Genomic DNA, 12,169 nt, shown 5'->3' on the forward strand with positions numbered 1-12,169 from the left:
TGACGGCTTCACTGAGCAATCGCAAACCGGGTTCCGTTGGAGAGGGGGCGGGGCGGCGGCGTGGACGGGCCAATCGGGCGCGGGGGGCAGCGCGCCGCGCTCGCTCGCTGGGACGGACGGACGGACGCTCGCAGGTTGACGCCATGGCCAGTTTCCCCTACGACTCGGTGAGGAAATGGGGGCGTGAATGGCCCGGGAGGGGGGAACCCCCAGCCGCGGGAGCAGCAGCCCGTCGACGGTCTCTCACATTTCGAGTGAGGGGAGTGATGGAGTTTGCCGAGAGTTGAGGGAGCGGCTCAGGACGCGGGCCCGCGGGGTGTGGGAGCGGGACGGGTACAGGAGGGGACTGGGTAGGAGCGGGAGGGGGACGGGTGCCGGCCACCGGGCTCTGCCGACTACACCTCTGACCCGTGTACTGGTGGGAGCTTTCCTCTCAACACCCCATTCCTCCTGTGTAAGACGGAACTACAGATGCTGGTTTTAAACCGAAGATAAATACAAAATGCTGGAGAAGAAAGGTCTCGACGAGAAAAGTCACTTCTTCCTTCTCTCCAGAGACACCGCCTGCCCCGCTGTTACTCCAGCATTTTGTGTCTGTCCCCACTTCTGGTTCACTTCACCTGTCGGGTTGGGACCACAGATTCCGCCATGGGATGTGTTCAAGTCAAGTTTATTTGTCACATACACATACAAGATGTGCAGTGAAATGAAAGGTCACCCTCAGTCCAGCAATAGAGCAATAAAAATGAACAATTTCACACACAATCACAACCAACACAAAAAAAACATCCATCACAGTGAGTCTCCTCCAGTCACCTCCTCACTGTTTATTCACAAAATGCTGGAGTAACTCAGCAGGTCAGGCAGCATCTCGGGAGAGAAGGAATGGATGACGTTTCGGGTCGAGACCCTTCTTCAGACCTCCTCACTGTGATGGATTCCTGAACTATTCACAAGTCTATGATAGGGTTCCTCCAATCACTGTTTTGCACTGGTAACCAACCCCCAGACTGCCACACCTTGTATAACTAGATGCATGGTTTGTTCACATGCCTGAAGTCAGAGGAAGATTATGTATCCGAAACCTCATCTGTTCTTTTCCCTCCCCGAATCCAGCATTTTGTATTTATCTTCGGTTTAAAACCAGCATCTGTAGTTCCGTCTTACTGCCTGACCTGCTGAGCTCCTCCAGCAATTTGACTTCTGCTCGGGGTTCCAGCATTTACAGTCTCTTGCGTGTCCATTTGTTTGTCTGTTCCCGACCCGAAAAGTCCCCCATCTATGTTTTCCAGAGATTTTGCCTAACCTACTGAATTACTCTTGTGTCCCTTTCCTGTCTCCTTTGTTTGCTTCATTGCTACTTTTTGTTATTGTGTAAAGTGTAGTAACTTTGATGGAAATCTAATGCAATGCAGAAAATCTTCTTGTGTTTCCTATAAAATGTGATTTAAAAAAAAAAATCTGCAAAATTATGCAGTTTCCACCTTAGCAAATGAATCCACCAATAATTACTTCTTTAGCTTGGAATTGTATTTCAAACCATTTGAAAATGTTTGATTGAGTATAAATTTCTGGGAAAAGAAAACAAATCTTTATGACTATCTGTGTAATAGAAATCTTTTTCTTATGTCTCTCCTGCCCCATCTATGGTTATAGTTACAAGAAGCTATAGAGAAGTCCAACCACTTGGGCTTGAAATAGTTTTGTAATTGAGAAATATATTTCTTAATTAATTAATTTGGTAATACTAAAACTCCCGAATTTTGCATTATGAGTAATTAAAATTTATTTTGGTTATTTTCAACTGCAGTGTAGGATTATTGATACTTTTGTTCATATTATTTGAGATTTCAGCGGTGTACTTTGTATTCTTTTGTCTAACACTTGGTTTAAAAGTTTTAGTAATATATTTAATTGAGATGAATTAAATATTGGGCTGGCATTTTAAACAGTTTCTCAGTGAATTGTACGAACATCTATTTGATTTATTAGTAATTTTTCGTTTTAACTTTCATCCTTGTAGAATTACCATGGGTCATCAGGGCCTGCACCGGGAGCTCCACCAGGCAGCTACAATTCAAGGTCACACCAACCTGGAAGCCAGTATGGTCCCCTTTCTGGGGGCCAGTTTGGTGGTCCTCCACCAGGCAGTCCTTATGGAGGCACACAACCAAGTGCACCTTATGGAACAGCCGCAGCAGGTGGGCAATATGGAAACCAAGCACCGGGAGCACCATATGGAGCCCCACCACCGGGAGGGCACTTTGGAGCCCTTGGACAGGGAGGCCAATATGGACCTTCAGCTCCAGGTGCCCCCTATGGAAGCCGAGCACCAGGTGGTCCATATGGAGGACAGGCATATGGAATTCCACAGCAAGGGGCATATGGATCAGGTGCTCCTTCAGCCGGTAACTATTGTTGAAATAAATTAAACATGTTTTGAGACGGTTGAGATGTGAGGTGGTTCAGATATCAGTGTGCAGAAGAGATAAATATGTTTATCTCTACAAAGGCGAATGTGTCCACCCATTAAATCTTTTCTGGAGCTGAATATCTGAGCTGCAAAACAATTTTGTTTCAAAATTGAAACCAAAGAGATAATGTTCTGGTGCAGTTTGTAAGGCAAACAAGTAATCCCTTTTTTCTCTCGCAACCTTTCCATGTAACAGACAGGTTGAGGGATAGAATTCAATTGTGCATGACAGGTGGTCTCAGATGCCCAACACTGTTGTGTCTCCACGTGTGTGAACATTGAAACTTGAGAAGAAAACATCTTAGTTACAACTGTGTTAATTAAGGATCATTGGCAAGTACTGTAACATGATCATACAGTATCTCTTTTTTAATCACTGTGTTCACATAATACCCCACACATTCAAATATATGTCCTTTGTTTGGCATCCAGGAAATGTCAATAAATGTGCCAAACCAGTATAAGAGACCTTTCAGAGGTATTTCAACTGGATAGTATGCAGACCTCTTTTAAAATGTATGTATTGGATTTGAATAATACGATGCAAAAAAGTACCTCAAACATAGTGAAATGAAAAATTGTAATAAATGCGTAGTTCCCCTGGCTGTAGTTTGTTTTATGTGCAATCTGAATTTATTGGTTTCATTGAAATAAATAGCTCTATCCATTCCAAAACATCATCCTTTCAGTGAAATTATTAGGGCAGTCTGAAAATGTGGCAATCCAAAATATGACTCTTATCTGAAATACTTCATGAATGATTATATTAAAATCAAAAAACAAAAATATTTTCCATCTGTGATATTTGTGATATTCTCTTTGACTTGGCTTTAGTTTACCTTCTGCCTATACTTTAACAAAAATGAGATGCCTGAATATTTGTTTGGACATTAATTGAGGACACATAAATGACTGCAGTTGAACATTGGTTTCATCTTGTAAAAACTTGATCTATTATGATTTAAAAAAAATTATATTTTCACTATTTTGAAGTTTACAAGAAATTTCTATATCTGATTTATAGCTCTATCTGTTGTTTTAAATGAGAACTTTCCTTTGAGTGGCAAGTAATGTATCCATCTAACTTTTTGATCATTGCAGTATATTTTTGGGTAGTAACTAGCAACACACTAAAAATTGGAAATGATCTTGCTTTTGCCTGTTACCTATTTAATGAAATTGCCATGCAACGCTGTTATGTAGGTGCTGCTCCTGCAGGCATTGATCCTGAAGCCTACTCGTGGTTCCAGTCAGTAGATGTGGACCGTAGTGGTTATATAACTCTGAAGGAACTCAAGCAAGCACTTGTCAACAGCAACTGGTCAACATTTAATGATGACACCTGCTTTCTGTTGCTGAGTAAGTTTCAAACCCTATTTTTTAATTACTTGCACGTATTCACCAATTAACCAATATCATACAGAATTTAATATTACTTGATTGATTAACATTTCAGTTTTGCCAGCTAACATTTTGAGCACAGCCAACTAGATAATGGACCAGATTGTGTTATTTGCAAGCCAGCTGTTCTGAAGAGTTGCTACATGGTCATTGGAGTGGTCCATAGCTGGGGCCTGAGGCCCATCTTGGGCCGCTGTGCCTTGTGGGTCAGCCAAAGCGGCAAAGCCTAATGGTTGATTAGATCTGCGGGGTTGCAAAAGGCAAGTGAGGCCATCGTATTAGCATGGGTGGTAGAACATGAAGAGGGAGGTTGGGGGTGAAGATGTTGAATAAAGTACTGCCTGACACACTAATGCTTTTTCAGTTCCTCGTTTATTTGATTTCTGGAGGGTTTCTTCCCATCAGTTATAATTTATATGGCATAAATCATTTATTTGTAAACTGTTTGGAGAGAAGTTGAGTTTGGAAATTAACACCCTTTCTTAAAGATTCTGCTGTGTTGCTGCAACCTGATGCAGACATGCATAATAATAGTAGATTGTCTGGTAAGTCAGAGATTTATGGATTTTAATTTGTATACCGGGAGAAGTCCATGTTAAAGGCAGGCCACAATGGAGCGTGTCTGTGCTTATGGCACATAATTAATATAATTTGTGTAACAGTGCAATCAATCTGTTTGAAATGTCCTCCCAGTAAAATAGTCATCAGACAATAGCAACTTTTCTGTTCTGACATTCTTCAAAAGTGACCATGATAGAATTGAAAACAACTGTCTTGAGAAAACAACTACATAAAATATTTTTTATGAAACCTCACAAACGAAAGAACAGTTCATTAATTAATGTTAACTTTCATGTTTTCATTTAATTGGGTGGAAATGTGTGGATTTTGCGAAAATTGAGGATATTAGCTGCAGGGAAAGATTGGGCAAACTTGGGATGTTTTGTCTGGAGCATCGATCTGATGGAAGTATATGAAATTATGTGAGGCATCGATAGGGTAGACAGTCAGAACCTTTTACCCCAGGTTGGAAATGACTAGAGGGTATAGCTTTAAGGTGAAAGGAGCAAAATGTAATGGAGATGTGTCGGACAACTGTTTTTACAGAGGGTAGTGGGTGCCAGGGATTGTAGTGGGGGCAGATACAATAAACAACTGCCAAGCAATCATTTTTCTGAGATTTGGCTCACATGTGACAAATAGTTTATGACATTTTAACCCTTTGTTCCTCCAGATATGTTTGATCAAGGCAAAATCGGTAAGATCGATTTGATCGGCTTTTCAGGCCTGTGGAGGTTTCTGCAGCAGTGGCGTACCATGTTCCAGCAGTTTGATCGGGATCGATCAGGAACCATAAACCCCCAGGAGCTACAACAAGGTGAGCCAATGGAGCTTGTTTATGTTTGTTTTTTGTTTCTCCATCTCCCTTGAAAGAGTAACCTTTGTTCTGAATGCTACTGAAGTAAGCAAGGGGGGGGGGGGGGGGGGGGGGCTGGTGATGATGGTGGTTATTGGTGAGCTGATGTCAAGAAGTGGAATGTCCATTTTACCTTCCAGATGAGAATTAGAATCTGTGTGGTACTGAATGCCTATTGGTGATATAGTAATAATTCTAAGTTGATGAATGTCAGGAATGGGCCGACTGTTTGACAAAGGTCAGCTTGGCTCAGGTGATAGCATTTAGCAGGCCATGGGGATGTGTTTCCGCACTGGTCCAGTACAGAGGTTCAGTCATTGAGAGTAGCTGGTGAATGCTGCCTGCATTAAAAGTTGAGCATTGAAGATTCTTTGGCAGAATCTGAATAGCAGGACATTTTCAGAGTTCCTAGTGTTCCTATCGGTTTGGCTTCATACAAACTACTTTTTTCTTTTTTCTGTGTTTTCGGATGTCCTTTGGATTTGATATGATGAAATTAATTTTAATAGGTGACCAAATTCGCGCTAGGTGGAAAATATATAAATTATGGTACCTTCTACTATTGAGATGTTTAGTATTTTAATAGTTTGAATAAATATTAACAAGTTGGATTCTTTTTTAATTAGATATTTTTGTCCTACTTTTTAGAATCTTTCTCATTGTACAAGGATTTTTATTAACCATGCATTTCATAATTGTATACAGAAAATATTTTTCATTGGAATATATTGTTTCATTTGTAATTAATCTACTGTGGGTTGTGTTTTGTTCTGTAGCTCTCTCTCAGATGGGTTACAATTTAAGCCCACAGTTCGTCCAGTTCCTTATATCGCGATATGCACAAAAACCAGCTCGATCCACCATTCAGCTGGACAGTTTCATCCAGATTTGTACCCAATTGCAGAGCACAGCTGAAGCCTTCAAAGAGAAAGATGCCAATCGTTCTGGAAATGCCCGCCTCAGCTATGAGGATTTCCTCATTCTTGCCATATCACGCATGCTATGATTCATCTTAATGTTCAGAATGCCAGAAGAAGTAGAAGTGTTAAGATTAATTTCCATTCATCTATGGTCAGCTAAATTGATTAAATATTGAACTGTAATAATATTGTTATGCAAACAAAAACAAAAATTAAAGTGGCTGACTCTCGAACAATTAGTTATGGACCAAGGTACCAAAGTTGTGCTTTCACAACGTTGCAATTTTAATGGTATATGTTGTAAAATAACGCACTTGCACATTGCAGAAACACTTTGCTTGGAGTCTATTAAAATGCCAATTTTAAGTGTCCATGCATTAAGATGAAATGAAACCTGATCCAGCTGTAACCTGGGTAAAGTGATTTCATACAATGTATGCCAAACTCAAGACTGGTTTGGAATGGATACAATTCCAACAAATCTTGTTTATACATTTGTAAAGAATAATGTGTAGATTATACTTTCTGTGTAATGATCCAATAATTAAAACAATTTCATTCCACATCGGCTTTGCTTTATTTGAAGGAAAAGAATTAACGAGAAAGTGAGAACATTGAGTTTTGTTGCACTAAATACTTTAAGACTCTATTAGATTTAGCGAATGAATGAATAAGTTTATTGGCCAAGTATGCATATACAAGGAATGTGCCTTGGTGCTCCGCTCACAAATGACAACACAAACATACCGTTAACAATTAAGAATAAAGCATAAGCACATCAAAACAATAATGCATTCAAGAGAGAGCTGGATAGAGCTCTTAAGGATAGCGGAGTCAGGGGGTATGGGGAGAAGGCAGGAAAGGGGTACTGATTGAGAATGATCAGCCATGATCACATTGAATGGCGGTGCTGGCTCGAAGGGCCGAATAGCCTCCTCCTGCACCTATTGTCTATTGTCTAATAAGGATACACCATTACGGTCTAAACATGTGGGTGAAAATAAACCAGAGCAAAAAAGAGACTACAGACTTTGGATATTGAGTAGAACTATCACTTGTGGAAAAAAGCTGGTTTTATGTCTGGCTGTAGCTGTTTTGACTGTCCGGAGTCGCCTTCCAGAGGGAAGTGCTTTGAAGAGTCTGTGGCCAGGGTGAGAGGGGTCAGAGATGATCTTGCCCGCTCACTTCCTGGCCCTTGCAGTGTACAGTTCGTCAATGGGGGGAAGGTTGCAGCCAAACACCTTCTCAGCTGTGTGAGCGATCAATTGCAGCCACCGGATGTCGTGCTTGGTGGCTGAGCCAAACCAGACCATGATGGAGAAAGTGAGGACGGACTCAATGATAGTAGTATAGAATTGGACCATCATTGCCTGTGGCAGTGATGTTTCTTCAGTTGCCGCAGGAAGTACATCCTCCGTTGCACTCAAAATGCTCAGCCACAGTGTTATGTATAAAACGGGTATGGATGGATGGCAATAAAAGCTTTACATGGAGAATGTTTGGCAATTGTATTCAGTACTCCCGATATGGCCTAGATAAGATCAAGCACTGACAAGGTGAGGTCTTTCCCAACACTTGCATGCTCTGGCAGGGCCTGCTGGAGCTCCCAGTTGCCAGCCATTTTAATTTTCCTTTTCATTCCCATAATGACCTGTCCTTTGTCTCTGCCACTGCCAGACTGAGGGCACAGGCAAACTGGAACAACAGTACTTCATATCCTGCAAGGGTCGTCTACTACCCAAGGGTATGAACATTGAATTCTGTAATTTCAGGTACTGCCCCCACCTTCAGCAGTCCATTCCACTTTCCTTGCCCCCGTAACACTCACCCATCCATCTAATCCAGGTCTTTCATTTTCCTCCCACACCCAGCCTGTCTCTATTCCCTTCTGTCCACCATCTGTCCTTGTTCTACATTTCAATTCCTGGCTTTCTAATTGAACACATTCCACTGTTTGCACGCTTTTGTCTTTTCTGCATCTCGCCTTCAGCTTTGGCTGCTACTGCCAGTCAAACCATCCACCTATCACTTGCCAGGCCTTTCACCATCCCTTCCCCGCACCTTTTTCTACCAGCTGTCTCCCCTCTACTCCATCAGTCTGAAGAAGAGTCTTCACCCGAAACGTCATCTACTGATTTTCCCTCCACACATGATGCCTGACATGAAATCCTCCAGCATTTTTTTCACTAGAGATTGCAGAATCTGCAGACTCTTGTCTCGCAAGATGACTCCAATTGGAGGCCCATTGTAAAGGGCCCAGGACCTAACTGACCTAATGGGAAGGGGCCTAATACATGAGAAGTTACAATGTCACCACAATGCCAAGCAATAATCAGCTAAAATACAAGCATTGTCAACGGTGCTGCCTCAATGAGGTCCACCATCCACATTGATCGGATACTTGCAGAGTTGACATAAATACCTTGGTTGTAAGAGCAGGTCATAGTCCGAGCATCCTGAGCTGTGACTTCCTTCCTGATTAAAGCCTTTCTTCAACTTTAGTGAAATGGAGGATGGTGGATAGAAGGGCATGGGGTCAACGGTGAGGGAAAATGGGGGACCTGGTTTAGAAAGGGATGGGTGATGAGGGGGTGATGGGCAGGGAAATGGGAAAGAAAGGTGTGTGCAGCTGGAGGTGGGAGGTGCGGCATTTCCTGAAATTGCATTGAATGCCATTCGCTGTCCAGGTGAGCATAGTCCAGTAAAATGCACTGGCAAAGCTATTTGTGGAATTGGCAATTAGTGATGGCCAAAAAATCGGTACAAATTATGCTAATACAAAAGTCTTTGTGAAACATTGGAATAAATGTTTACTGTTTCTGACAATTTACTTCAAACAATATTCTCGTGGAGGTGTCCCCTGAGAGGTGAATCTTTGGCATTCTCTCCCCAGAGGACTGTAAAGGCTCAGTTGCATTCAAAACAGGTTCACGTATTTCTGGATATTAATAGAATCAAACTATAGTGACGGAGGGCAGGGAAGTGGATCAGTTATGATCTTGTTAAATGGAAGCAAAGGCTCGATGGATTTACTTTAGACGTTAGAGATACAGCGCGGAAACAGCCCCTTCGGCCCAGAGTCCACGCTGACCAGCATTCACCCAATACACTAGCACTATCCAATACACTAGGGACAATTTACAATTTTACCGAAGCCAATTAACCTACAAATCTGGAAGTCATTGAAGTATGGGTGGAAACCGGAGCACACAGAGAAAACCTACATGTTTACAGGGAGAACATACAAATTTACAGACAGTACCCGTAGTCAGGATTGAACCCATGTCTCTGGCGAAGGCAGCACTTCTACCACTCACCGCTGTGCCACTGGTTCTAGTTCTAATGTTCTTATGTAACCCAAAGTGAGTGAATTTCAGAAAAGATGTGTTTTCATTGGACACAAATGCAAAAGTAAGGGCATCATCTAACACCATATGTAACTTGCTTTCATAAATTAGTACTGTTGCATAAGGTGGTGTTTTTTTTAGGTGTTTTTGTACAGAAATGAATTTCAAACCCAGCTGTTTCGTTCGTTTAGAAGTGATTTTCTTTTAAAATTCATCGTTCAGGATGTTGACATCCCTGACTAGACCAGTATTTATTTATTGATCATCTGTAATTGCCCCTGGAGACACCAGTGATTGCGGACGCTGGAATTTTGAGCAAAAAAACAAACTGCTGCACGAAACTCAGTGGTTTGCTAACCTGCTGAATTCCTCCAGCAGTCTGTTTTTTGTTTTGGCTTTTCTAGTCTATTTCAGAAGAGAACATCTTTATGTGTCTGAGGTCACATGTAGATCAGATTAGGAAGAACCGCATATTTTTTCCACTGAAGGAGGTAAATGGGTTAATACAAGAATCCAGTAGTTTTATTATTATACTAGACCGAGTGGGCCCGTTGGGCCCGTCCTCGTAGGGTTTCCATTGTAACCGGGAGGGGAGGAAAGGGGGAGGGTTGGGGGAGGGAAGGGGGAGGGAGGAGGGGAGGGAGGGGGGGAGGGGAGGGGGGGAGGGAGAGGGGAGGGAGGGGGGTAGGGGGAGGGAGGGGGGAGAGGGGGGGATGGGAGGGGGGAGGGGAGGGGGGAAGGGAGGAGGGAAGGGGGGGAGGGAGAGGGGAGGGAGGTGGGTAGGGGGGAGGGAGGGAGGGGGACCTCCCCTTTTCCCAGTACCCCTCTTTCCCCGTTGGGCCCGTCCGCGTAGGGTTTCCATTGTAACCGGGAGGGGAGGGCGGGAAGGGGGAGGGAGGGAGGAGGGAGGTGTGGAGGGAGGAGGGGAGGGAGGGGGAGGGGAGGGAGGGGGAGGGGAGGGAGGGGGGTAGGGGGGAGGGGGAGGGAGGGGGAGGGAGAGGGGATGGGGGAGGGGAGGGGGAAGGGGGGAGGGAGGGGGACCTCCCCTTTTCCCAGTACTCCTCTTTCCCCGTTGGGCCCGTCCTCGTAGGGTTTCCATTGTAACCGGGAGGGGGGGAGGGAGGGAGGAGGGAGGTGTGGAGGGAGGTGTGGAGGGAGGAGGGGAGGGGGAGGGAGGGGGGGAGGGGAGGGGGAGGGGGGAAGAGGGGTAGGGGGGAGGGGAGGGAGGAGGGGAGGGAGGGGAACTCCCCTTTTCCCAGTACCCCTCTTTCCCCGTTGGGCCCGTCCCCGTAGGGTTTCCATTGTAACCGGGAGGGGGGGAGGGAGGGTGGAAGGAGGGGGAGAGGGGTGGAAGGGTGGAGGGAGGGGGGGAGGGAGTGGGGGAGGGTCGGATGGAGGGAAGGAGGGAGGGGTGAGTTAGGGGCTGAGTGGTGATGGAGGTTGGGATTGAGGGGGGAGAGAGTGGGGATGGAGGTGGGAAGGAGGGGGGAGGAAGAGGTTGAGGGGGAAGTGGGACCTCCCCTTTTCCCAGTACCCCTCTTTCTCCCACCACCAAGCCCCCACCGCAACGACCCCTGTTGTCCCCCTCCCCAGTCCCCATTCTCAGACCCCCCCCATTCTCTTGGAATAAAAAAAAATACTTTAAAAAAAAAAGTGCTTTTTAATTGCTTGTTTTGAAACATTCGCGGTTAAGTGCTTTTTTAAAAAACATTCGCGGTTAAGTGCTGGTTTTGAAACATTCGCGGCTACTTAGTGCTTCTGTCAGTTGCTTTTCGAGGGAGGGAGTAGGGAGGTGTGGAGGGGGGAGGGGAGGGGGAGGGAGGGGGGAGGGGAGGGGGGAAGGGGGGGAGGGAGAGGGGAGGGAAGGGGGTAGGGGGGAGGGGGAGGGAGGGGGGAAGGGGAGGGAGGGGGGAAGGGGAGGGGGAGGGAGGGGGGGAGGGAGAAGGGAGGGAGGGGGGAGTGAGGGGGGAGGGAGGGGAACCTCCCATTTTCCCAGTACCCCTCTTTCCCCATTGGGCCCGTCCTCGTAGGGTTTCCATTGTAACCGGGAGGAGGGGAGGGAGGGTGGAAGGAGGGGGGAGGGGGAGAGGGATGGAATGGTGGAGGGAGGGGGGAGGGAGTGGGGGAGGGTGGGATGGAGGGAAGGAGGGAGGGGGGGAGTTAGGGGCTGAGTGGTGAAGGAGGTTGGGATTGAGGGGGGAGGGAGGGGGGAGGGAGTGGGGATGGAGGTGGGAAGGAGGGGGGAGGAAGGGGTTGAGGGGGGAAGTGGGACCTCCCCTTTTCCCAGTACCCCTCTTTCCCCCACCACCAAGCCCCCTCCGCAACGACCGTTGTCCCCCTCCCCAGTCCCCATTCTCAGACCCCCCCCCCCCATTCTCTCTCTCCCCCAGACACACTCTCAGTGCTTTTTTCGAAACACTTGCCCCGGTGGCCCACGAGCATAGGGGCCCAATGCTGATCTGTGTATGTTAAGTGACTTGCAATAAAAAAAAATACTTTAAAAAAAGATAAGTGCTTTTTAAGTGCTTGTTTTGAAACATTCACGGTCACATAGTGCTTCTCACTGCGATCTGTTAGTGGTGCTTTTCGAAACAATGTAGCACCCATCTCA

At 45.4% G+C, this 12,169-nt stretch overlaps 1 protein-coding gene across 1 annotated transcript; it reads left to right on the forward strand.

Moving 5' to 3' along the window:
• The first annotated feature begins 73 nt into the window (after positions 1–73).
• pef1 (penta-EF-hand domain containing 1) lies at positions 74–6,764 on the forward strand. Its single transcript, XM_078422968.1, has 5 exons — positions 74–167; positions 2,024–2,408; positions 3,677–3,832; positions 5,109–5,252; positions 6,068–6,764. Exons 1-5 carry the CDS (start codon positions 144–146, stop codon positions 6,295–6,297), a joined length of 939 nt encoding a protein of 312 aa, XP_078279094.1. The 5' UTR covers positions 74–143; the 3' UTR covers positions 6,298–6,764.
• The last annotated feature ends 5,405 nt before the right edge of the window (positions 6,765–12,169 follow it).

Source organism: Rhinoraja longicauda, chromosome 27 (genome assembly GCF_053455715.1).
Source record: "Rhinoraja longicauda isolate Sanriku21f chromosome 27, sRhiLon1.1, whole genome shotgun sequence".
NCBI lineage: Eukaryota > Metazoa > Chordata > Chondrichthyes > Rajiformes > Arhynchobatidae > Rhinoraja > Rhinoraja longicauda.

Excerpts from the sequence above, each read along its gene's own strand:
- pef1 (XM_078422968.1), top strand. The coding sequence starts at position 144 with ATGGCCAGTTTCCCCTACGACTCG. Across the intron at positions 168-2,023 it reads CCAGTTTCCCCTACGACTCG|AATTACCATGGGTCATCAGG; the intron begins GTGAGGAAATGG and ends TCATCCTTGTAG. Across the intron at positions 3,833-5,108 it reads CACCTGCTTTCTGTTGCTGA|ATATGTTTGATCAAGGCAAA; the intron begins GTAAGTTTCAAA and ends TTGTTCCTCCAG.